This window comes from Dipodomys spectabilis, unplaced genomic scaffold (assembly GCF_019054845.1).
Source record: "Dipodomys spectabilis isolate Male_0828 unplaced genomic scaffold, ASM1905484v1 ptg000263l, whole genome shotgun sequence".
Classification (NCBI taxonomy): Eukaryota; Metazoa; Chordata; class Mammalia; order Rodentia; family Heteromyidae; genus Dipodomys; species Dipodomys spectabilis.
The window spans coordinates 1,556,451-1,581,527 of record NW_024870940.1 but is presented as its reverse complement, the minus strand read 5'-3'; the positions used below and the strand labels follow the sequence as shown (position 1 = coordinate 1,581,527).

At 59.3% G+C, this 25,077-nt stretch overlaps 1 protein-coding gene across 1 annotated transcript; it reads left to right on the top strand.

The window, feature by feature from the left end:
* The first annotated feature begins 13,777 nt into the window (after positions 1 to 13,777).
* Fam167a (family with sequence similarity 167 member A) lies at positions 13,778 to 24,392 on the top strand. The gene is made up of 2 exons (XM_042699901.1): positions 13,778 to 14,172; positions 24,129 to 24,392. The coding sequence occupies exons 1-2, from the start codon at positions 13,792 to 13,794 to the stop codon at positions 24,390 to 24,392; spliced, it is 645 nt and encodes a 214-aa protein (XP_042555835.1). The 5' UTR covers positions 13,778 to 13,791.
* Positions 24,393 to 25,077: the final 685 nt, after the last annotated feature.

Sequence of the window (25,077 nt, the reverse complement as noted above, 5' to 3'; positions counted from 1 at the left end):
GGGGCCCCTGACCAAGTCGCCATGCTCGGGAACCGGTGCTGGTGTGTGGGTACACACGTGTGTGTGTGTGTGTGTGTGTGTGTGTGTGTGCGCGCGCGCGCACGCTCGCGGGTGGCTGGGGATCAGGCCGGGGGTCTCCCCCCCCACCCGCCCCCACGGCGTGGCCATGCTCGGGAACCGGCCCGGCCTCGGGGTGAACGCAGAGGAAGTCGGGGGGCTCTAGGACCGCGCCGGCCGCGGTCGGACCGTGCGGGCGCCGTCGGGGGCGCGGGCGGGCCGGGGCTTGAATGGGCGGCGGGGCCGGCGGGCGGCGGGGCGGCGGGGCGGCGGGGACCGGCCCGCGTCGCCTGGCAACCGCCCTGACGCAACCAGGAACAGAATAGCGCCGGGCACCGGCGGGGCCGGCGCGGGCGCGGGCGCGGGGCGGCGCGGGGCGGCCACGCTCCTCCCGGGGCCTCCGGAGCTCAAGGTGCGTTTGCGCGGGCGGCGTCCCGGCCGGGGCCGGGGGGTGGGGAGGGGGCGCGGCGCGGGTCCCCAGCCCCTGCGGGGGCACGGGGGGGGCACCGGGGGGGGCACCGGGCGGGGGGCACCGGGGCGGGGGGCACCGGGGGGGCACCGGGGCGGGGAACACCGTGCGGGGACACCGGGCGGGGGGGGCACCGGGGGGGGGGCACCGGGGCGGGGAACACCGTGCGGGGGCACCGGGGGGGCACCGGGCGGGGGGCACCGGGCGGGGGGCACGGGGGGCACGGGGCGGGGGGCACCGGGCGGGGGGCACGGGGGGGGCACCGGGCGGGGGGCACCGGGCGGGGGGCACGGGGGGCACGGGGCGGGGGGCACTGGGCGAGGGGCACCGGGAGGGGGGCACCGGGCGGGGGGCACGGGGGGCACGGGGCGGGGGGCACTGGGCGAGGGGCACCGGGCGGGGGGCACTGGGCGGGGGGCACCGGGCGGGGGACACCGGGGGGGCACCGTGCGGGGGCACCGGGGGGCACCGGGCGGGGGGCACCGGGGGGGGGCACCGGGGGGGCACCGGGCAGGGGGGGCACCGGGCGGGGGGCACCGGGCAGGGGGCCACCGGGAGGGGGGCACCGGGCGGGGGGGCACTGGGCGGGGGGCACCGGGAGGGGGGCACCGGGCGGGGGGCACCGGGCAGGGGGGCACCGGGCGGGGGGCACCGGGGGGGGCACGGGGCGGGGGGCACCGGGGGGGCACCGGGGGGCACCGGGCGGGGGGCACCGGGCAGGGGGGGCACCGGGCGGGGGGCACCGGGGGGGCACCGGGCGGGGGGCACCGGGGGGGGCACGGGGCGGGGGGCACCGGGTGGGGGGCACCGGGCAGGGGGCACCGGGCAGGGGGCACGGTGGGGGCATGGGGCGGGGGGCACGGAGGGGACACAGGGCGGGGGGCACCGGGGCGGGGGACACCGGGACGGGGGTCAATGTGGGGGTCACCGGGCGGGTCACCGGGCGGGGCGCACCGGCCTGCCTCGCCCGCTCCCCCTCCCCGGGGCCCTCTGTCCTGCAGCTCCAGCTGCCCGCGGGCCTGCAAAGGCTGCTGGACACGGTGTGGCCTGGGAGGAGGGCGCCCCCTCTAGACTAATCCAGTGGACTTGGCTCGCTGGGGGCCCCACGCCCCCCCAAGTCTCCTCCTAGACGGGAGCCCCACCCCAGGGGTGTCATCTGCACCTCAGACGGGACCCAGGGCCCTGAGCCCACGGTGGGGCTGGGGATGAACCAGGGGGACCCCAGCCCCAAGGGCGGGGGGCGGGGAGCAGGTGGGCGGGAAGCTGGGCCCCTGGCCCATCGCAGCCATTTCCCTCCACCACAGCCCCTGGAAGCGCTGCTTTTCCAGCACCTGTGGTGTGCATCCGTGGGGTGTCAGGCCTGTGCTGTGTGGTTCTCTGCGTCTGGAAGGGGGGTCGGCGCCAGGTTGGCCGTCCTGGCTGCTGTCTCTCACCCCCAGTCCTGGGGAGTCAAACCCAAGACTGTCCACAGTGCCCGTGGGCACCCCCAAAACGTCTCAGTCCTGCCCCTGGCCAGGCTCAGACCTGCTGGGATAAACCCGGGAGAGCCAGGCGCTGTGGTGCCTGTAGTCTGACTGTGTGCACTGGACGGGAACTCCTGCCGCAGCCATTGGAAGGGACCTGGCAAAGCCACTTTAGGCCATGCCCCCAGCTGATCCAAGTGAAGGCGCCCCTCCCCTGAGAGTCACCACGTGACCTCTTCACATCCTCAGTCGCTGTAACTTCAGGATCGCCCTTAGAGGGGACGTTATTATTCCCATTTATTGGGTCAAAGAGGTTAAAATGGCTGGGTGCCGCTCACCGGTGAGCAGAGGAGTCCAGTGATCCCCGCTGCTGAAATGACATTCTCAAAGGAAATCCGAGCAGCTGGTGGCCCAGAGAAGGGAGGAAAGGAGTCACATAGTGACTGCTCTATGGAAGGACTCACCGTCTGAGGTCTCAACTTCCTTGGGGGCCCTGTGGAGCCAACAAAGCCATTTGGGGGGAGGCTGACCAGCCAAGGGTCCTCACTCAAACCCCTTCTTCCCTAGACTTCCCTAGTCCATGCACGCTGGCTTCTACCCTTATCTTCCCAGTTACGTACACAGATTACCACTAGGTGACCATTCTCCACTTCCCTATCTACCAACTTGGCCTCCACCCAGGAGAGGCTGAAGTGACCGGAGGCAGAGCCTGTTGGCGGAAGGAATCCTCAAGGCCTGCGCTGGTGAGGAAGTTGCTTGCCACATCAGACTGCTTTGTACTCCACATGGGTTTTACTTGTGGAAACCTCCACGGGAGAGGCTGGGATTCCCAGGGCTCTCCAGGGGTCGTGCTGGACCCAGCAGTGGCTCTTCCCTTCACTGGGACGTTGATCTGCTCGCAAAGGTAGAAGAGGAACAAACACCTGGTTGGTACATAGGCCACCAGTGGGAGTCAGGAGAGTAGCTGGGGTGGCTCAAGATTCCTACTCCTGGTTTAGAAGCGTGTGACTCAAAATGAACACCTGTGCACATCAGGAAACCTCTTAGGAAATTCTTGCAAGATGGCTGGGCGTTGGAACTTGCCGAGAGACGAATTCACACTGGAACTGGACTTTTATTGATTTTGCTTACTAGAAGTTGGAGCCAATTATCCCGTGGATTTGAGTAGGACTGACTGTGTGTTTAGGTCTGGGATATCTGCCAGTCGGGAGACTCTGGTAGTCCACTGTGTCCGAGCTGTGAAATGACACCCGAATGTCATCAGCTGGGAAATAGAGAGAGGACGCTTGCCTGGGTTAACTTCTGCTTTGTTCTCCACAAATGGCTTTAAAGGCCCCTTTGGGCCTGCTTTCTGGGTCCTAATCTCCACTACCATGGTGACCAATGATCAGAGCAATCCTGTGCTCACATTTGACATTTGGGAGGGTGGCCCCTACCCTGGGTATCCCTGCCTTGTGTACCCTTTTGACACACGAGGGCTACTCTGCGCATTTCCCCACGCTCAGCTCCTTCCCACCCCAGAAGCTGAGATTCTGTCAAGTTCTCAGGCCCTCCTCTACCTGCCAGCAAAGCTGCGCTTTCCCAGGCCTTGAGGGAACTCCTAGTGTGCCCTCAGCGGCCCCCACCCCCTCCAGCCCTGAGCTTTCTCCTCTCCTTTCAAAAAGGCTGTAAATTAGCTGCTCCCCCGCCTCTCCCTGAGCCACAGGGAAACACAACTCTTTCTTGGTAATTGTCTCAACAACTTCTTTCACAGAAAAGGGAGGTTTCCACCCTCCCAGGCTTCTTGTGATGGGCCTGGGCCTCGGTGCTAAGCAGCTGGGAGCAGAGCCCATCAATTATTCAGGACTGGCCTAGGACTTTGTATTTGCAAAGGTCCTAACCAGTAAGAGAGGCGTCCCTATTTCCCACACAACGGAAGGGAGAAGACTCAGGTCCAAACCCAGCCAGTACCACTATGCGCCAGTCTTTTGATTTGCAGACTCCCCACGGTCTTATCTCTTGGGAAGGCCTCTCTAACCCAGGCACACAGTAGAGGAGAAAATGTGAAATGGGCGTGATTGTAAAGCGTCTGTGACTGCTCTCTCATTCCAGGCGTGTGGATGGAAGTGGAGGAGCCAGCGCTGGCACAGGAGGCTATAAACCGAACTTCACCGGACAGAGGTTCCCAGGAAGACACAGGTAAGCAGACCCTGCTGCTCCTGCCCAGAGGCTGCAGCTCCCAGGTGCTGCTTACCAAACTGGCTGCTGTGCTCCAAGCGCCTCCCCTCCCCCTGCCTCTGGGGGGAAGCGTATGTCCATAGCCCTCAGCAGAAGGGACCACTCCTTTCTCCTGAATTCCTGCCTCACGCTGGTGTTCCTCAGACCTTAGGTCAGGACAAGGCTGCTGACACAGGCCCCATCCAGTGTCCTGCCCTGCGCTCACGCCATCTGCCTGTCCTCCCGTGGTGGCAGCCTTAGGCCGAGCATCAAGGCTGCCCTAGGACCGGTCTGGGAGCCAGGCCAACCCTAAGGGCACACAGAGCGAGTGGAGGATGAAGTGGTCCTCTTCCCCACTCAAGTTCCCGTTGGGTAGTGGTCACGTGAGCCTTCCTCAAGCACAGGAGCACCTGCTGTGGGTGCCTGCCCGCAGAGGAGGCCCCGCTCAGAGGGGCCCACCGTGGCCGCTTTAGTTCCAGCCAGAAGGACTGAGCAGGCGGTGGGAATGTGGAGACGTTGTCGTTCATATACCTCCGGGTTTCATAGGACAAGGAACTGTAAAACAGCGAAACAGATAAAGTTCCTGTTCCTGCAGCTTCTCCACAGTGATGTCACCTGCGGGTGGCCTTTCCCCTCCATGGTCCCGCGTGGGAACACGACCCACCTGTTGGGATGGGTTCCTCTCCCTGAAGTAGAGGGGAGGCTGGTGAGGCCTCGGGGTCATTTCAAAGGTGAAAGGAGCTCACACATGCGAGCGAGCGAGCACACACACACACACACACACACACACACACACACACACACACCAACCCCCCCCCACCATCTCTTCCACACAGCTGGGGCCAGGGGCCGGCCTCTGCATGGTGTCTCCCCTGCTTCTCCCTCTGCCCTCTCCCCATTCCACCCCCTCTCCGGTTCTTCCAGCCTTGCCTGTGGCCAGGAGCTAGAATAAAGATGGGCCCAGGGAGGGGAAAGATGACCTGCAGCCAGTCAGAGCAACTGGTCCCTCCTGCCTTGGTCTGTCACCATGGCAACTCCAAGGAGGAGGAGCCGGGCTCTGGGCAGCTCTGCTCCTGTCAACAGCTCTGCAGGGGGACCCAGGGCTGCGTCCCCTCCCCTCGGACCTCCAGCTGGTCCGTGCTGAGGCACGGCCCAGCAGGAGTGGGCATGCCACAGTCCACCTGCCATGCTGCATGAGACCAGGCTGAGGTCGGCCCCCATTCAGGCCTGGCGTCCCTGTGCAGCATAAGCTCAGATTTATGATGAAACCCAGACAGAAAAGCCTGCCTGGCCCAGGCTTGTCTTCTCCAACCCAGCAGTGGACAGGGGTCCAGATTTGCAGGCCTGTCACTACTGACCTGGCACCTGCCCAGTGGTGCCCGCCGCGCCCACGTCCCCTCTCCGGTCATCCCCGCCACGGCCGCCCCTCTCTCACAGTCCGTTTGCACACTCTGCATACGTGACACGAGGTAGGCTGGGCTGTCCCTCGGTCTTGCAGCGGGCCCCAGAAGCCACCGTCTGAGCCAGGACCGTGGTCAGAGGTGGAGCCGCGGGTGCTGGAGAGGAGGCGGGAGATGCCCTCCCCAACTAGGCTGCAACTGTGTGGTGGGGCACTGTGTCTTGGCCACACACGGCCGACTCCACAGAGGCACACAGACCCTTACACACATGTGTGAGCCTCTGCCCTCTGTCCAGGCCTGCTCTGGCTGGAGAAGCAGAGCAGTGAACTGCCAGACAGTGTTGGGGGCACACAGGCCAGGCTGAGGATGCCCCACACCCCCAGACTTCCCTGCTCAGAGCAGCGGCCTCCCGTGGGGACAGCTGGAGTCTGAACTCTGCTGGCCCTGTCAACCACTCCAGAAACCTCTTGGTGGACATTGTGACACTTGGATAGAGCCCAGAAGGGTGGTGTCCAGACAGTATGTTCTAGAAAGTGGTTGGCCCTGCATCCCCCAAGGACTGAGAGTATAAGACCGTGGGCAGTCACAGAAGAGATCTGGAGCCATAGGTCAGACACTCAGGTTCCTACCTCAGTTTACCCTCATTGGGGACTAGATCTTGCAGTCTTTGGTGCATAACTGTAGGTGAGGTGGTCCTCAGGGTCAAGGCCAGCATCACAGGCCATCACAGGATCAGGACAGCACTGGTTGCCTCCTGGATCACTTGGTTTCCCAGAGTATGTTTGAGACCTGTCCTGTTCAAGTAGATGAGAGAGGGGAACACAAAGTCTTGCTGGCCTCCGGTGGTATCCTCTGCCTCCCCCTTCGATTGCAGCCATGTACAGTCTGAGCATTCCTGAGCCAGTTCTTCCTGTCTGGGCAATGGCACGATCGCAGTTCACGAGATCCCGTGCAGGAGATGCGGTTTCCTCCTGGTGCGCCTGGCACGTGATAAACATTAGCAGTGTGACAGTGTTATTAACATGTCTTCGTAGGAATGTTACTAGGGCAGGATCTGAGCTGCAGCCTGAGAGAGAGGTGTTCTCACAACTGGAAGAGTCGGAGTGAAGGAAGGAGCCAGCACCTGTGCCCCAGCGTGGGCCTGGGACCCCATGGCAGGGCATGGGGGGCAGTGGAGGAGCCCCAGGGCAGATCCTCGTTCTAGAGAGCCAGCCTGTGCGGCCGTGTGTGAAGATGGCCTGATGAAAGCCCTTCATGAGCTAGGATAAGGTGACATTATTGTCTAGCCTGTGCGGGCGGGCGCTGTTCGATGACGGTCCCTGTATTCTCAACCATGCACCCCCTTTCCCAAGCATAGTTCCCAGGCCCTCGATGCTGAGATCCCCAGGTAGCTTCAGAGTTCAAAGTTAATTCTGAGAACACCGGAGGATGGAGGGACTGTAGGAGCCCCAACGTTATGGAGAGCAGAGTAGCCTGCAGGAGATGGATCACAGCAGCCTGGGGACCACACTCGCACAGAGACCGTCGGGCCGGCCTGGTCAGCCTCTCAGCTTTTGCCCAGTTCTTGAGCATCGGCTGAAGGCTACGTAAGCCAGAGCATGTCTATGTCTGTGGTGACCCATGATGGCATTTTTTTTTTTTTTAGTAAGAACCGATGGCAACTTACACATCTGGGAAGCTGTGGCCCTGCCCGCATGGATCCGGGCCTGTTAAGACAGTAAATTAGGAACCATAGCCGAGCGCTGTCAGGCTCAGTCACATTTCATTCGTGGGACAGTGGCGTCCACCCCGTGGCTCTCACATGCAGGCAGTGCAACCCCCCCCGCCCCGGGACACACAGAAGTGGGGGAAGGGAGAGCCATGTGCAGCGTCACAGCACTTGGTGTCAGTGCTTGGTATGTATTGCTGTCCAGTGTCCAAAGGAGTCTCCATTCCCCCTTGCTCCAGCCAAGATGCCCGAGCGTGAGCAACAGAATGACAGGATGGCAGGGTTGAGGACAGCTCACAGAGTGGCAGGAGGTGAAGCCCCTCGAGTGAAAGCAGGCAGCAGGAGGCAGCGGGAGCAGTCACAGGACTGTTCTTTGGTGGGGGGAGACGTGCTACCTCTCTGGCACAGCTCATTTGTCTCCAGGACTGACACCAGGCAGCCCCCCAATCCTCACCATCCATTCAGCTGGTTCGCACAGGACAACCCAGAGCAGGGGCTTGAGCCTCTAATTGGCCAGGGTCACGTCTCACGCCTGTGCTCCGTGGCCAGAGTTCAGGCAGAGTAGGAGAAGGGAGGGTCTGACTCTGGTCACAGGGAACAGATGAGAAGACTTCTTGAGCTGCCAGCACCGGTGGCAGCCACCTACAGTCAGGAAAGGAAGGCCTGGACCTGATAGGGAAACAAAACATCAGCCAACACCTGCTACATTCATTTGCAGCTTTCTCCAACACATGCTTTTGCTAGTCAGTTATAAACGTGAGAATCACAGCGCAGAGTAGCTCACACCCAAGAGGAGAACTGGAAAGCCGTACCAGCAGGGGCTAACTAGGGGCCTCGTGCTGCCCTGTCTGCTTGGCTTTGTGAGCAGTGAAACCTTCCCATGTCAGAGCCAGAGGCCTTCACACCCCCAGGCTGCCTGGGAGAGAGATGGCTTGGGAGTGTGGGAGTTTCAGAAAACAAAACAAAACAAAAAAACCAACTCTTTAGAAGGTCTGCTTTAGCTCCATGGAGTCACGTGACCACCTCTGGGACGACAGGGCGTGTCCTAGGGACAGGCTCCCCCAGCAGGGGGAAATGTTCTTCCCCAAGGTGAGGGGCTGGAATCACCTGACCCTGCTGGGCCGGCCCCTCTGGCTCCAGCTCGAAGCCCCAGGGACTGGCAGGAGCGGAGGCTGCTCCTGATTTGTGCCAGGTGCAGAGCCTGCACACCTGTGTCCAGGCACTGGCTCCTCGGCAGGGGAGGAGAAGCCGGAGGCATCTTACGAGATAACTGGGAGAGAAACCATCACAGGAAAGTCCTTTGCTTCTCGGAGCCCAGCCAGGCCAGCTCCATGCGAGCTGCATAGACTTCCAGCAAAAAAAGGGAAATCTTTCCATCTGCTATTCATCCCACGATGCTTAGAGCGGGCTTCGCCACACTAAGTACCAGAGAAGCAGGAGAAAAAAACCCCATGCTCACCTCATGAAGCCCAGAGCTTGTGAGAGACCACCAAGAAAGCTCCTGGCACAGTGCAATGGTGGTCAGGAAGTCCAGTGGATAGAAGCCAGCCTGGAACCAGATGGCAAGGCCTCAAGCCCCTGATCCACTGCTCACTCACTCTGTGACCTCTGGCAAGCTGCTAAGCCTACGTGTGCCTCAGCCTCCACCTGTACTGTGGGGATAGTGACCCTCACCACACAGGCAGGCATGAGCCGTGAGGTGCGGGCACAGGCCCAGCCCTCAGAGCCTCCTGCTGTGGCTGCTCAGAGACAGCATTAGCTACTCTTGTGATGACATCATTGTTTTTCCCCCTGGCACACAGGCCAGCCTGGGAAAATCAAGGATAGCTTCCAGAAGGGGATAAATCCCTGAGAACTCAGGAAGGGAGGACAGGGAAGGGCTTCCCTGGCAGAAGGTCCAGAGCGTGGAAGTTGGAGTCTGAGCGAGTCTGTCAGCAGGGCTGGACGGTTAGAAACTGGACAGGGGTTAGAAGAGTGCTATGTGTGTGTGTGGTGTTTTATTGTCTGTATTGTAAATATGTGCATTATGTGTGTTATGTGTATTATTATGTGTATATTGTGTATATTATGTGTATTAGATGTGTATTGTTATGTGTATTCGGTGTGTATCTCGTACATTATTGTGTGCATTATGTGTGAATTAAGTGTATCCTTGTGTGTTGTGTGGATTATTATGTGCACTGTGTGTATGATGCAAATAAACAGTTCTAGGAAGAATTCAAGAGTGAAGAGGCTGGCGAGCGTGTGGATGGAAGGGAGGAGGGAGAATTAGTCAGCAGGCCCTGAACCTGCCCCACCCCACCCTGCCCCGGGAGCCCATCGTGAAAATGGTTTTGAAGATTTTCCAGGTGAACAAATAAGGTCCTAAATGATATCAGGTGTTGGCTAGCTGACAAAACCCACCCGCCAGCCGCCTACCGCCACCAAGGAATTTGCTCAGGGCTAGCAAAGCCTCTGGCGTGGGCCGGGAAGCTAGGCAATGAGTTTGAAGGGCAGTCTGGTGTCCCCGGTGCGTGACTACCACTTCCACCTGGCCTGCCTGGCAGAGCCTGCCCATGCCCGGTGGGATTATGGAACCTCAGCTTGTTGGCCCACTACCGGGTCCCGGGCCTGGCAGCACCCTTGGCTTCCCGCTCTGATCTTTGGTCCCCTGGGCCTGGGAAGACCTAGCCTAAGGTCGACCCTCCCTGTCCAGTGTGTTGGAGGGCCCCCTCATCCTGGGCCTGGGCCCCAGAAACCCCTGAAAGAGGATAGGAAGCTCTGGACGCTCTGCCCCCGCAGGAAGCTGCCCGGGTCTGGCCTTGGTCCCCGGCACCCGGCCCATGTCTCTCACCAGTTGGGGACATGGCCAGCTAAGTGCCGGATAAGTGGGCAGTGGCTGACAACCTCCTGGCACATCCCTGGAGCCTGTGTGGGTGACACTCCAACTCAACTCCCATGCCAGCTGGACAGGAGGAAAGAACCCTCTGGACCTCTCCGGATACAAGGCATGGAAGGGGTGCAGCTGTCCAGGGCACTGCCCAGTCCCTGCCGGGAATCCATGCCCCACCATGGCAAACCCATACCTCTGGCTTCTCCACGCCCTCTCACCATTCCTCACGGAGAATGCCAGTGTTCAGGCAGCGCAGCTCTTTCCAGTTTGTGGAGAGCGTTCGTCCCCTTCCATCAGCCCCTGAGTCGCTGGCATAGGACCAAGGAACTTCACAGAAGAGAAGGCTGAGCCTGGAACCTGGGCTGCAGCTCAGAGTCTGTGCAGATGGTGCATGGACAAGCTGTGGTGGTCCAGTGCCTTCAGCCGTGGGTGGACATTAAAAACGTGTGCAAGGGCAGGTGGGCTCAGGCACAGGGTCCACAGGGTGCTGATTTGGGGAGCAGGTTCCCTCCCCTTCTGAAGGCAGGCCTGCTCCTTTGGAGATCTTTCAGACCTACCATTAGCCAAAAGTATGAGGTCAACTGACTGTGTCGCTTGGCTTTTGCGGAAGGACGTCAGGGTGCTCAGATCAGCTCAGGCCACCCAGCCTGTCCAGATGACTGCTTAGTGTGGGGACCGGCCCTAGGACTCTGATGAGGCCCTGATAGAGTGCATCCTGTGAATAATGTTTTCCAAAGTGCAGCTTTGTCTCTGCCTCCTGTAACCTGGTGTGCTGCTAACAGCTCCGCCTCAATACGGAAGCCCCAGGGCTTCACAGGGCCGGCGTCAGGCACAGCTTCCCTTACTGCTTTTATAATCATCGGCCAGACATTCTTAGGACTTTCTGTTGTTAACCAGGAGTCCAGTACTTGCATTTTGCTCTGAGCTCTGTGAGCCGTGAGGCTGCTCTTCAGAAGAGGAGGATCCAGAGGTGTGGGATGGTCACGAAGCTGCCAGAGCACAGCGTGGGTGGTCACCCTTGGGTCTAACCTTGAAGCCAGAGGCCAACGCACAATCAAGTGGCACTGTGCCAACCGCCTGTGCCTCCCTGGCCCCCTTTGTGGGCGAGGAGTTCCACCAGGTGCTTGGCCATCACAATACCCAGCCGATCAGAGGCTCAGCCTGGCTTGCCTCGGCTCTCTGGAGGACTGTCCCGGCCTCCCCGGAACCTACTCTGAAACCCTAATGAAAATAAACTCCCCCACCTGACATTGCGTGGAGGCAGACTCCCACCCTAGCGAACCCCTTACCTAAGAGTGCAGGATGCTGGGCCAACCGGGGAGGGGTCGAGGCCTGGTCCCGTGTTACCACACACGGGATCAAGGTGGGGAGCGCCAGGCCTACCGGTCCTCCTGCAGCCCAACCTTCTCCAACACCCTCTGCTGCATGTACCGCGAGCTCGGGCCCAGGGCAGGCATGCTGTGTGGGTTAGCTGCCCTGGGCACACTCAGGATGGATTCTGGCCACACAGCAAAGGCAGACAGCAGGCCCCTGGGAGGCGCCCCAGACAGAAGCTCTCCAGGTCCTCAGATTTGAGAGGTCCGGAGAAGACTGACCTGGGAAACATCTAGAAGGAGCCCCAGGAATATTCTTGAATTGAGGAGCATGCTAAGACCCGAAGAGCACGCCAGAACCTTAGTCCTGCCCAACGCAGAGTGCCCAGGAGGCTGGCAGTACAACCCCACGGCAGAGATGAAGCGGAGAGGAGGCAAGCGCGACAGGGCCCAGAGCTAGGGTCAGATCCCCAGCCGCGTGCGGCAACTCAAAGGCCAGTGGTGCTCAGAGCCAGCGGCACACTTCACGATACGCTGTCAGAGTCCGGGGTCTGGATCGGTGGGATCAGAGTTCCCCAGGGGATGGCCACCTGCAGGGACACTGGGTCTCTCTGCTGTCTCTGCCCACTTCTCTCCCCAGAGGTGTTCCCTGCGGCAGCGGGCTGGGCAGCTCAGGGCGCTGGGCAGCAGACCCCGCCCGCCAGTCAGCTCTCCCTTGTAGCCCAGGCTCTGGCTGTGTCCTTCCTGGCGTCTCTGTGGTGGTCCAGCCTCCTGGTGGTCCAGGGCCAGTTTGTTTTCACCCCCTCTTAATTTTCCCCCCCCCCCTTATCTCTGCCTGTCCAGTTCCCATCACTCCACATCATAACGATTCATTTTATTTTTGTTTGAGAAGGGATTTAAAAAAATACACAAGTCAAAAACCATTTCTTTCTCTCCTTCCTGTTTTACCCAGGGGCGGCACGCAGCAGGCTGCCCAGTGTCGTCTTCTCCATTTACACCTTAGAGAGGGCTCCATATCTGTCCGTTCTGTTTCTTACAGCTGCAGTCCCTAATCACATTTTTTAAAAACCTCCTCTAAAAGCCAAGTTCAAGGTGCATGTTGCCCTTGATCTGTCCCCTTCCTCCCCGTGATCAGTGCCTGTGGACATGGGGGCCCTACGCCGGAAGGCTCCTGGCTAATCCTAACTGCACCCTGGCACGATGGGGTAAGAAGCCTGGCTGGTAACCCTCACTAGAGAAGGGAAGGCCAAATCAGATCACAGCGGGAGCCCTTGCCAGGAGGCCCTGCTGTGTGGGCACTTTAGATAAACGGAGAACCGTCTTTCCACAGGGTGAGTCACCAGCCTCCCTGGGCTCCACAGCCGGACTGGAAGGCAGCGGCTCTCTTCCTTTCCACAGCTGCGGGTTTATTTGCCTCCTCCTAAGAGGTGAGGTCAGGGGTTGGAGCAGGAGGCGGTGTGTGGGAGGGAGCCAGGCCTGGGGGCGGGCCGGTGGTGGGCGGGGCACAGCAGACACACCTGAGCATGTGGGCATCACCTGGCCTTGTCCACGCCTTCCCGGATCCTGGGGCGGCTGCTGCCCCGAGGAGAGAGTTGTGCACTCACAGTCCGGTGAGCTGGCCTCAGCCCCTTGCTGCTTGCTGGTGAGTCGTTTAGGCTGGAGTTCCTGGGGGTGTAAAACAGGGAGAACACTCTCCACAGGCTTGCCCTGAACAGTCAAGGCAACGAGGGGCAGAATGGTTTCATGAATGGCAGCACTGATGGATATTCTTAGCAACTGCTCTGCATCCAGTGACCGTCATGAGATTGTTTCCCTTCCAGTGCTAGACTGGAACTTCTCTGAGCCTCAGTTTCCCCTCCTAGGGAGTTGGATGTTGCCGGCCTCAGGGGGCTGGGGCGGGGTCACCACTGACATATTGTCATTCTTCCTGCAGACTGGCAGCTCCTACCCTCGCCCAGGGGCACAGCGCCCCATCTGCTTCCCGCCCATCCCTAGTCTGAACGCACCTTCGGGACAGACAGATCTCGGCAGAAGCCAACACCGCTTGTTCGTTCCTGTCTTCTGTGATTCGGTCTGAGCGCCCCAGCAGATCCGGTCCAGAGGACTCTCCCTGAGGCCAACCCTGCAGCCTCCCTCCCTCCCAGCCTCCAAGGCTCAACTTCCAGGGCTGGGCCCCATCCCAGCGATGCCCTCAGGAGCCCCAACCCCAGCTGGATGAGGCCCTACCAGGACTGGGAACCAAGCTTGCAACCCTACCAGCCTCCCTCGCCGCCCTCATCAGCTTCCTCACCCGACTGCTGGGAGGGCGTTACGATGTCTGTGCCCCAGATTGAAATCGAAGACGTGGGCGAGGAGGAGGGGTCGGCCGCAGCCCCCCCGGATGACCACCTCCGGAGCCTGAAGGCCCTCACGGAGAAGCTGAGGCTGGAGACCCGCAGGCCCTCCTACCTGGAGTGGCAGGCCAAGTTGGAAGAGCAGACGTGGCCCTTCCCGAGGCCGGCAACCGAGCAGGAGGAGACCAGCCTGGAAGAGGGGGAATGTGAGCCTGGGGAGCCCTTGCTGCCCCCGAGGGAGCCCAGAGAGCACCGCCAGCCTACCAGCGTCGGTGGGGGCGATGGGGCGTCAGGGTCCATTGGCAAGCTGGAAGATTTCCAAAGCATCGATGAGGCGTTAGCCTGGCTCAGGAAGGAACTGGTGAGTGTCTCCCCGCCCCCATCCCACCCCAGAACCCTCCAGAAAAGAGCGGAGAGGATGCTGAGTTCTCTCTGCCTTCCTCTGTGGGTCTCCTCTCCCCCATGGATGTGTTCATCCACTTTAACCATGCCCCCGACTTTCATGTCCGATTGGACAAAGGACATCTCATTTCTCTGTGGTTACACGGGACCTGGGTTGCTCAGCCCCACCTTGCCCACGCGCCAGCAGAGTCTAGTATTCTATCCTGGCGTTTGCCCGCTCACTGAGGCCCCCTCCCCTGCTGCTGTGGCTGGGACTGCTGACTTGGGACTGCACTCCTCAAGCTAGGTCTTGGGGGGCCAACTGCAGGAGGGACTCTTAGTGTGGGGGTTGTAACTGTGCGAGGGACTGCAGTGAGGGTGGAGGCCTAGCCTGGAAAGTTCTGAACTACTCGTTCCAGGCTTCCCAGGGATGCATGACCGCTCACGCCTGAGCCGCAGGCTTTGCCCAGGAGGCTGAGCCTGCCCAGAAATCAAAGCAGGGTTGGGCCTTCCAGGTGCCATGAGTGTGGGCAAAGGTGGAATGAGGCATGTGCAGCACGGAGCTGGACCCCAGCGGCTCTGCCCTTTTCCTGCCCACTGGCACAGCAGATGCCTTCCCATGCAAGCCTCTCTTACATGAATCTCAGCCTAGGGAAAGAGGGGAGGGGCACCGCCTGGGTGCCTTGTCCTGCTCCCTTCCCAGGGGAAAACCATTGGTCCTCCAGCTTGGTGGCTTCTCAGCTGGGCCAAGCTTGTAGCTAAACCTTTGCAATCTCCTACCACCTGAGGCCCACATAACCCCACTGGTCAGGCTGTCTGGCTGTACAAGCAGCAAAGAGCCAGCTGCCTTTCAGAGCTGGTCATAATCTCAGGACAAGGAAGGCAAAGTACTACTGGTGTGTCTAGCAAAATTCTGGAAAACAAATCCCTGTGAGAGGCTGCGCTGAAATGCAGTGGGTTGTGGGTAGGAAGGAATGATGCTGTAGCATGCAGGTATCTAATTAGCTGGAAACTCTTCTCAGCACACACATCCCATACTGCATGTGGTTAGTGATAGAGTGCGTGTCCAGGCTGTTGGTGTTTGTTGAAGACATCGCCTGTGGATTCTTACTCGTGGAGTTGTGTGAGAGATAGATGTACAGCCAGTGCCCAGGACAGATTAAAGGCTGCTCTTCAAATTCCTGAGGCAAACCCACTTTGATGTGTTTTCATAAGAAGGAACAGAAAATATCCTTTAACCAAGGATACAATGTGTGGGTCTCAGGTTCATTTGAGATTTTGTTGCTTCTGGGAACAGAGCTATTTACTCTCCAAATAAGTTCGCATTCCTCAGAGACCCCCTTTCGGAGCAGGAAATAGGGAAGAAATCATCCTGCAGGCATTAATGGGCGAGGGCTCCCTGGGGTGCTCCCTCGCGTAACCACACTGCCTGTGCCCCACCAGCTCATCGCTGGTGCGGGAACGTGGTAGGCCAAGCAGCCCAAGGTACCCCGAGGGCCAGAAGGTGGGCGAGGTGCAGGAGCAGCTTCAGGGCATGTGGAGCGTGGGATCCACAGGGGACAGAGGGCATTTGTTGTCAGGGCTGAAGTGGGCAACAGGAATGCTGGGTCATGGGGCCTCACTCTGAGTAGCATGATCCATTCTGCTGCTCCCAGGGGTGGGGAACACCGGAACACCCAGCAAGCGCTCACCGCGTGCAGCTTCTTTGCTAGCATTCCTCACCGCTTCTGGCTGTCCCATGGCATGGCCATTCTGGGCACCCCACTCTCAGGAAGGGGACACAGACTGCAAGGGGAATGCGACAGGCAGAGACAGTCTTAGCTGCCCAAGCACTCTCCCTCCAAGGCAGTCCATTTCCTAAGTCTGTGAATTCACAGAAACACCAAGGCGCGGCAGTTCACAAAGTACACGGGGTGCAGGCAGAGAGAATGGGTCGAATGAGATCCCAGCCCTCCTTTCTCTTTGATTCCTACAGCAATCCTAGGGGCTTCTTGTGAATGTCTGGGTTTTACAGTTGAGTAAACGGAAGCTCCTAGAGGTCGCGTGGCCTTGTAGGGTGATAGGACTGGAAAGTAGTAGAGTCAAGACTCAGATGCGGCCTCTGCCTTTGGGGAGCTGAGACCCGGTGGCAGGGGTCCATCTGCAGGTGCTGAGAGGGCTGTGACCTATGAACTCCACCCCCAAGTCCCTTGGAAGATTCTAGATCCATGGGTCTGGGAATGAGGCCTGATGAGGAACTTCCACCAGGCTCTCAGGGGATACTCTGTGTCATAAATACCACAGTTGGGGTGTCAGAGAATCAAACAGGCACAGATGGGCCGAGCGACCAAGCAGGGACCTCAGAGGGCAGACCCAGAGGCCCCCAGACAAGCCCAGGCCCCGTCCCTGCCATCAGTGTCTCACATTGCCGGGGCCGAGGCGGCCACTTGGCCTGGGCGGAGGAACTCAGGAGAGTCCAAAGCCCATGGGCCAGGGACCACAGGCCCCCCAAGTGGTCTCCCCAAAGCAGGCTGGCAGGCAGGCCAGGGACAGCGGCAGGACAGATCTACCTGGGACAGAAATGAAGCACCAACTCACCGAGGTAGAAACAACTACATTTGAACATCTTCTCCTGTTCTTACATCCCAGTCCAAACAAGAAAATAGACCGAAATGATAATTCAGGGTGTGGTGAGGGGGATTCCCTAGGCAAAGCCCAACACCCCGCTCAACAGAAGCCCAGATTCCCAGAAAAGGTTAGGCTCTGACCCCGGAGTGCCTGGCAGCTCCAGGAGCAGCTAGTCTAGGCAGAGATGGTTGTTGGCATCGCCCTGCTAGGGGAGAATGTGCCAGGTCTGGAAGATCATTAGCCCATCTTCTGCCTCCCCCAGCAGAGCACTGCCTGATCTCTACAGGTTTACAAAGCAGGGAAAGGGGCCCATGGTCTCCCCCCCTCCCCCTTCCTCCTGGCTGTCACCATTAGGCAAAGGGAAGTCACTCCTGACACCCTGGGCACAGGGAATAGCGAATGCTCCGCCATGTACGTCTCCGGGTGGGGCCAGACTCTGGCTCTGAGTGGCTTTAGAGCTGGGCCCCGATGGCTGCAGCAGCCTCTGACTCCTCCAGGCTAAGGTCAGACTCACTGCTCGCAGGGCACCCACACAGGGTCTGGTGAGGTGGCCATTGTGCCCGGCTGCTGGGCGCAGGATGTCCCAGATACCAGAAGGTCACAGCCTCCAGCTTCCTCCCCTCTGGGCCACCTCGGAACGTGGCCAAGTGGCCGGCGTGGTGCGTGACACCTGGGAAGGAGGAGGTGGGCAGGGCCTGACGTGGCGTGTGGGTGCCTGCCTCCGCTCTCCAGCTGAGCTTGGGACGCAGAACATCTTCCAACACTCCAGAGTCCCGGGCAGTGGGGTGCAGAAATCCCCCGTGCCAACCTGGGCGGTGAAGTACAGGGATAAGAACGGCTTCTGCTTGGCCTGTGGGGGCCGAGCCAAAGACAAAACACCCCGGCCCCTTCACGACACCCCAGCTTCCCGGCCCCTTCCTGGTGAGAATCCCTGGGCGCCAGCCACAGATACATTTTTAGTTGCACACAGGTGTTTGATCCCTGCAGACAGAGCCTTCCAGAAGGTGTTTATACCTGTGAGAAAATGTGGAGAAGATGTCTGACAGGTGGTAATCAGGCAGGGGCTGAGTGCCGGGAAGGCTGGAGACGCAGGGTCTGCTGGCGCCCTGTGCTTGTTGCCAACCAGCCGGAGACAGCTCCCGGCGGAGCCTCTGACGGAGCCTCTCATGCCCAGGCTGCCTACTTGGCAAATGCACAGCTTTGGCAGGTCCAGGCACAGCTCTCTGAGGCCCAAACCCGCCAGCTAACCTGCTGAAGGGCCCGTCAGAGGATGGCCACAGCCGGGTCTGGCAGCTCTGGGGTCTCGCTCTCACACACAGCAGTGCCATGTTGGCTCTTCGCATTGGATGGGAGGACCAAGGCCAGGCAGGTTATAGGCTTGACAGCCAGGCTAAGGGGCCAGCCGGAGGCCGTGTGCAAGGACGAAGCTTCTCCAGGCCAGGGACCCACATGCCTGGCCCGGGGTCCTCTCCTCCTTGTGTTCTAGACGCATCGCCAGTCCACACCCGTGCACAAACCTTCCTGGTTTCAGAACGGGCTGCAGTGTGGTTCCGTGCGATAGAATGCTTATTGAGCAAGTCTAAGCCTCAGCCAGGTTCAACCCCCAGCAGCCTGGGATTTCACTTCTGGTAATATGTGTTCTAATTGCCTATAGTTTCTGATTTTTTTTTTTTTGCCAGTCCTGGGGCTTGAACTCAGGGTCTGGGCACTGTCCCTGAGCCTGACTGTGTTCAAGGCTACCCCTCTACCATTTGAACCACAGCGTCACTTCTGGCTTTTTCTGTATGTGGTACTGAGGAGTCGAACTTAGGGCTTTGTGCCTGGTAGGCCAGCACTCTACCACTGAGCTACCTTCCCAGCCCAGTTTCTGAAATGTCTGCAATGATCAGGGAAAAAGGACAAAAGGGCAAAGAAAGGAAAGTGCCAGGTTCCTTTCTTTCCTGCCGGCATAATGAGAACACATCTCTCACTCTGTCGTCTACGGGTGAGAACAACGTAGGATCTCCTGGAATAAGATACAGAAAACCAGGCCTTCCATTCCCAGCAGTGACCCTGCCCCCAGTTCCCTGCAGGCTCACAAAGGGAGCAAGGAGAGGCCAGAGGACAGCAGCTCAACAGAACAGCGGCTGGAGGCGGCCCTGAGCCCCAGAGGTGGGTGCTGCGCGCAGCCCCCGAGGGAGAGGTGGAGGGGGCAGGGTCTCCCCTCTGAGGAGGGACCTGCAGCCAGGGAGCCCAGGGCACCTGCTGCAAGTGCGAACCCTCCCTCTTGTCAGTTCAGGCTGTGAGTCTGGTGGCATCGGGAGTTAACCAGCACCCGCCGGTGACTCTTACCCCCTGGCCCAGGAACTGGCTATGGTTGGAGAGGAGGAGGCAAGCATGAAATGTGTAATTCGATTCAACTTCAAGTCCTACCACATCCTAATGATATTGGCTAGAGGAAGAAATAATTTGCCTAATCCTCTTTGGTTTTATCACCATGAAATGGAGATAATGGAGACTTTCCAGCCAGGTGATGGGAAAGGAAAACGGGGACGCGGTGTGCCCGGACAGCTGCCTGGCTCCTGGGTGGCCATGTCTGCCTGGGGCTGGACACCTTTTCGCCCTTGCTCCGCCAGGGTGGGTGCGACCAACACAGTACAGAGGGAGGGTCTGGAGTTAGGAGAGTTGTCCACGGTTAACCAGCAGAGCAGGGATTTGAACTCTCATCTGCCCAGCCTCAGAGCCTGAGCTTTGAATGGCTCCCTGGGTGGGGATCACAAAGGCGCGTTCTGCTCTCTCAGTGACTAGAACTTCGGGGTGCCGTTCTCATAGTCTTCTGCATTCTCTTTCCTTTGAGGAGCTCATCTAACTCTCTGCTAGAAGGAGGCTCACTGTTCTGACACAGACGCCAGGTCTGGTGGCCCTAAGGTTCAGACCGAAGGCACCGCTCAGCCAGACGTCAGTCCTTGGGCTGGATAACCAGCCAGGCATTAGAAAAGTCAATGTCTGTGCATTTATATATGGGGGTACAGTAGTATAGTTTGATACAAACATGTAACAGTCAAATCAGAACACTCAGCATTTCCATCACCTTAGGTAACTATGGCATCTGTGTGGAGAACCTTTAAACTCTTCCCCTTGAGTTATTTTGAAACGTGTAGTAAGTTGTTACCCTGCTGTGATAAAGAATATTATCCATCTTTCCTTTCTCTCTGCTCCCCCTTCCTCCTCCCCGGCCTGGGCCCTGTACCTGAGCTCTTCTCTTTCACTCAAGGCTAGCACTCTACCACTTTGAGCCACAATGCCACTCTCAGTTTCCTGGGATAGTTAATTGGAGAATCGAGTCTCAAGGACTTTCCTTCCCAGGCTGGCTTTGAACCGTGATCCTCAGACCCCAGCTTCCCGAGTAGCTAGGATTACAGGCGTGAGCCACTGGCACCCAGCTGCTCTTTACTTCTATGAGATCAACATTTTTTGCTTCCACAAATGTGTGAGCACATATAGGCACTTCTTGTGCTGTGTCTGGCTTATTTCACTTAATATAATGTACTCATTCTATCCACATGGCCACCACATCAGGATTTCACCTTTTCGTGGCTCAATACTTTTGTACTGCTGGTCTATACCATATGTTTTGACTCTTTATCTATCAGTGGACATCTCAATTGATTCCACAGCTTGGCTATTGTGAATAGTGAAGAATATATACAAGAGTGCAGGTACTTCTTTGCTATATTGCTTTTTATTCCATTTCTTTTAGGGTCTTGCTGGCTCAAATAGTAGTTCTATTTCCAGTTGTTCTCCCTGAGGTCTGCAGTCTGTGACTTCTCCTTTGTCTGTATCATCCCAGCGTTTTTTACCTCTTGCCTCGGATTGCCACCATTCTAGCTAGGTGAGGGTGGGGTTGCTCTGCACTCCCCGGTGCTTGGTGATGGTGAACGTACTTGCTGGCCATTGTTCTTCTGAGAAGTGTTGGTTCAGGTCCTCACCAGGCCCGAGGCGGCCCACCTCCCCTGCTTCCTTGCAGGTGCGCTCCTTCCATGCATCCAGCCCTTGGCCCCCCCGTGGGCAGTCTGAAGCCGTGGGGGAGGGTGACCTGACCCCTCCTGGAGGGGGAGGGGGGTAAACACCGGCCCATGGCTGCTCACCTGACTGGAAGCCAGGGCCCCTGGCCACAGGCCTGGGCATCCTTCAGAAAGCAGCACCTCATCTTCCCAAAGACCAGCCCTGAGTGGGGCAGGTGGTGTTCTGGCCTCGAACCTTCTAAATTGGAATCATCAAAGGCCTTACCACATGAGCAGAGCCTTTGCCGTTCAGGTCATCCCACCTTGGCTGTGGGAGCTTCCTGCGCTCTGCTAGGCCGGGGCCTCTGGTCTGCCCTTCTCCTGCCGCCCCCCCCCCCCCGCCCACCCCACCCGGGAGCCCAGACAGAAGAGGACCCCAGCGGGATCCTTCCTGCACCCCAAGCCAGCCAGGGGACAGAAGCCAACAAACCCTTCCTGCCACCCACAGCCCAGCCCCTCAGGGAGGAGCCTGCTACGGCACACGCTCCCAGCCCAGAAGATTAACTGCATCCTGAGGTTGGTTTCTGTGGATCTTGGGGAGTGCTGTTTACACGTTCCCCAGAACCTCCCATTTCCACTGGGCAGCACATTGTAACCCTGAGCCACCTCCCCCCTCCCGCGCCACCGCAGCTCTCGATCACAGGCCAAACAAGAGTCACTAACGTTGTAAGGCTGTCTGTCCCGGCTTCTACACAGAGATCCTGACTAGAACAATAAAGCTAACCTTTCCGGGAAACTCAACCCTGAGACAGGTTACGAAAAAGACACACCTCAAGAGCTGGGCCTTGCAGCCCCGTGTGGATGCGTGGGAATGCAGCGGGGTCTACTCCTTCGCATGCACTGAGAAAAATGGAGAAAATGGCCCGGGTCTCCTACCCAGTCTGTCTATAGCCCCGGAGACTTGCCTGGGCCTCTCAGTGCTGACAGCGTGGGTACAATCCCGGAACGAAGGCAGCAAACGGCCCGTCACCTGGGGCTCTGTCTCGCCCCATCTGTGCTAGACAATACATGATAGCGGGACCCTTCCCCCAGCTCCCTTTCTCTCCCCCCCCATGCCCCCCCCCCCCCCGCTGTCCCCAATCCAATCATGCTAGCTAGCTTGCACCTGTGGCATCACCAAGCATTTTTCTTCCTGTGGCTGGCTCCTGACACTTAGAGGAATGTCTTCAAGGTCCTGCATGCTGTGGCATGTGCTCAAGTCTCTTTGTGAAGGACGATTGATGTCCTGGTGTAGGGTGGATCGAATTCTGTTTGTCTGTTCAGCAGTCAGGCGCACTTTGAATTGCTTCTGTCTTTGAGCTGCTGTGAGGGACGTAGCTGTGAGTGGGGGAAGGGAGAGTCTGTTGGAGCAGTCTTGCCTTCCCTTGAATTTGCTGGCCGTGATGAATCGGCTTCCTTTATTGGAGACCCTGCCCCGCGCCCCTGCTGTTCCAGTAGACTCTGCAGCCTTCATTTGCTAGTTCTCTATACCTTACAGTTCCCAGACCAGGGAGACAGGGCTCGGCCTCTCCTCCCTGCCCTGGAGGCTCCAGGGCTAGAGGACTGACCCGGACCACGCTCGCTCGCGGCCTTGCTGGTCTCTGCATCTCTCTGGGGACTATCCTCCCGCCCACCTCCCCACAGAGCCCCAGTGGCCCACCCCCTCTGCCACCTCGCCTGGCCAGGTGGGCTTGGAAGTCAGGAAATCTCCCTCCTCCTCTTCCTCCCCCAGCACAGCCCTGTAATTATGGGGTTGCATTATGTAAATCTTGCCTTAGGGTTGCCTACCTGAAGAAACAGGTCAGCTCTCAAGAAATGCTCTTAGCTCCTGCAAAGAAACCTGCGTCTCTTTGCCTCCATTTCCTTTACCCTGGTAGGACGCACCTCTGCCTGTGGCACACCCACCTCCTCTGACCTGCGGCCTCTTGCCCCCTCGCTCCAGGTGCCCTGATTGCCGAAGCCACAAACCACAACCCTGAGTCCTGCGCCTGTGTCCCCAGCAGGATGCCAGGCGCCTGGGGAGGCGCTTGGGGCGTTGGCCAGGTGATGATGGCATTAAACTAGCACCTGAAAGCTGATAGATTCTAGGGCTGGGCATCTCAGGCTCTCCAGGGCAGGCCTGAGCCTGGGAGGTCCTGGCAGGGCGGAGAGAAGGGCCTGGGTGCGCTCGAGCCAGCTCCCTGTCTCCTTCCCGCCATGGGGCTCACATCCACCACAGGCCATCTCCCTCTCACCGAGGTGTCTATGGTCTCTGGGGCCCAGGCTGCCCCTGGAATGAAGGAGCCTCCTGCTCGGGCCCACGTGGAGCTCCACTGCCTCCAATCCAGGCTGGTTTGTCCAGAGCAGTCCCTGAACGGAAGGGAGCACCCGTGGGAAGAGCTGGGGAACCAGTACGTAGAAACTGTCCCCGGGCTTGCTGCCTGGCAGTGTCCCCGCAGAGCTGGAGAAGCACTGAAAGGCAGAGACAGAACCCGGAAGTGCTTACTGCTGGGCACCGATTTTCCTACCCAGCCATTCACTGTATTCCAGACCTGAAGGGGAAGAGATGCAAACATCTGCATTCATTCCCATAGCTACCATCAGAGTCACACACACACACACACACACACACACACTACCAAGTGCAAGCGGAGTGGATGGTGAGAGGGCATCAGAGGGTCTGGGTGGGAGCCGCTGGTGGCCTGTCCCAGGCCCGCGCTGGGTGAGGCTGAGTGAGGCCCGGGCTCCTCTCTCTCCACACACCGGCTCAGCTACACTGTGACCTGGGCAGTGTGTGGACGCCCTCCCGTGCCCACTTGCTGACTTGTATGCAGACGTCCTGCGGGTGCCCCCGGGGTGCCGGGTGGGCCCCACTTCACGTAGATTGTCTCTGGAACTGCCTGTGGAGGCCCTGTGAGGAGTTAGTGCCTCCCGCCACGTGCCCTCCTTCCTACCCTGGATCCACGCTCCCGAGGGGGCTGTGTGACCCCCATCTCTCTTTATACTGTATACTTTCTTCGTACTTCTTTAAACGCTCCCCCTGCTGATCTCTACACCAGGGGGACGAACGGTGAGTCACTTGAAGCCGGGACAGACAGACATGGACCTCTTCCGGAATGGAAGCCTGGGACGGAGTTTTGTTGGGCAGGCACACCCTCATTTAGCCCCAGAGTGTCTGACTTTTCACCCCCGCGCTTGGGAGTCCCCTTGTTCCCAGAAGGACTATCCCGTGGCCCTGACATCCGTGAGGAGCCCTGTGCAGGGCCTCTGTTTGTCGGGGCCCTGGGCTCCGTTGATGCTGACCGCCACCTCTGCCCCACCCCTGCAGGCAGAGATGCGGCTGCAGGACCAGCAGCTGGCCAGGCAGCTCATGCGCCTGCGCGGAGACATCAACAAGCTGAAGATCGAGCAGACGTGCCGCCAGCACCGGCGCATGCTCAACGACGCCACCTGCGAGCTGGAGGAGCGGGACGAGCTGTCGGACCTCTTCTGCGACTCCCCGCTGGCCTCCTCCTTCAGCCTCTCCACACCGCTCAAGCTCATCGGGGTCACCAAGATGAACATCAACTCCCGGAGGTTCTCCCTCTGCTGAGCAGCCCCTGGACGGGCGGGAGGGCCGGTGGGGGCTGGAAGCTGAGGCCCAGTGGCCCAGTGGGTCTCCCCAAGGCCGGGCTCACCCCAAGACCTGGTGGAAGAGGGGCCTACGGGGCTCAGCTGCTCCGGGTCTCCCTGAGCAGCTCTTGGTCAGTACCCAGAAAGTGTGCAGACTCAGGTCCCTGCAGGGTCCTCCCTGGGCCTCCCCTTGGTGACCCCCATTCCCACACCCTGGAATCTCTGGTGCTATGAACTGGGACCCAAAAGAGCCCCCACCCCCAGGACAGCTTTCTGTTCTTGCAGGTGGCTCCCTCCGGGGACCTGGGGACATGAGGTGTGTTCGATATGCCACCTCCCAAGCTGCCAGCACCCTCCGAGTTCTGGGTCGAATCCCCCCAGCGGGTGACCTGACAATTGTAACAAGAGCCCCCCCCCCCACAGGAAAACAAAAGGGACAGCACGGTGGTTCCCCGTCAGCCACCTGCAATGCTGGGGAAAAGTTGGGCTCCTCTCCGACTTCCGCCTTGGCAATCCAAGGCTGCATAAACAGTCTCTAACACCTGCCAGGGTTGTGATGGGTATGTATGGGCATTCCTTGGGTCAATCGGGCTCGGATACCACGTTGCTGCCCCTGGCCCCATGATCCGCTCACAACCAACACAGGGACCCTCCCCTGCCACTGC

Bases quoted from the DNA above. Each gene is read 5' to 3' on its own strand.
- Fam167a (XM_042699901.1), top strand. From the start codon at position 13,792: ATGTCTGTGCCCCAGATTGAAATCGAAGACGTGGGCGAGGAGGAGGGG. The intron at 14,173-24,128 runs GTGAGTGTCTCC...CCACCCCTGCAG, and splicing joins CCTGGCTCAGGAAGGAACTG to GCAGAGATGCGGCTGCAGGA.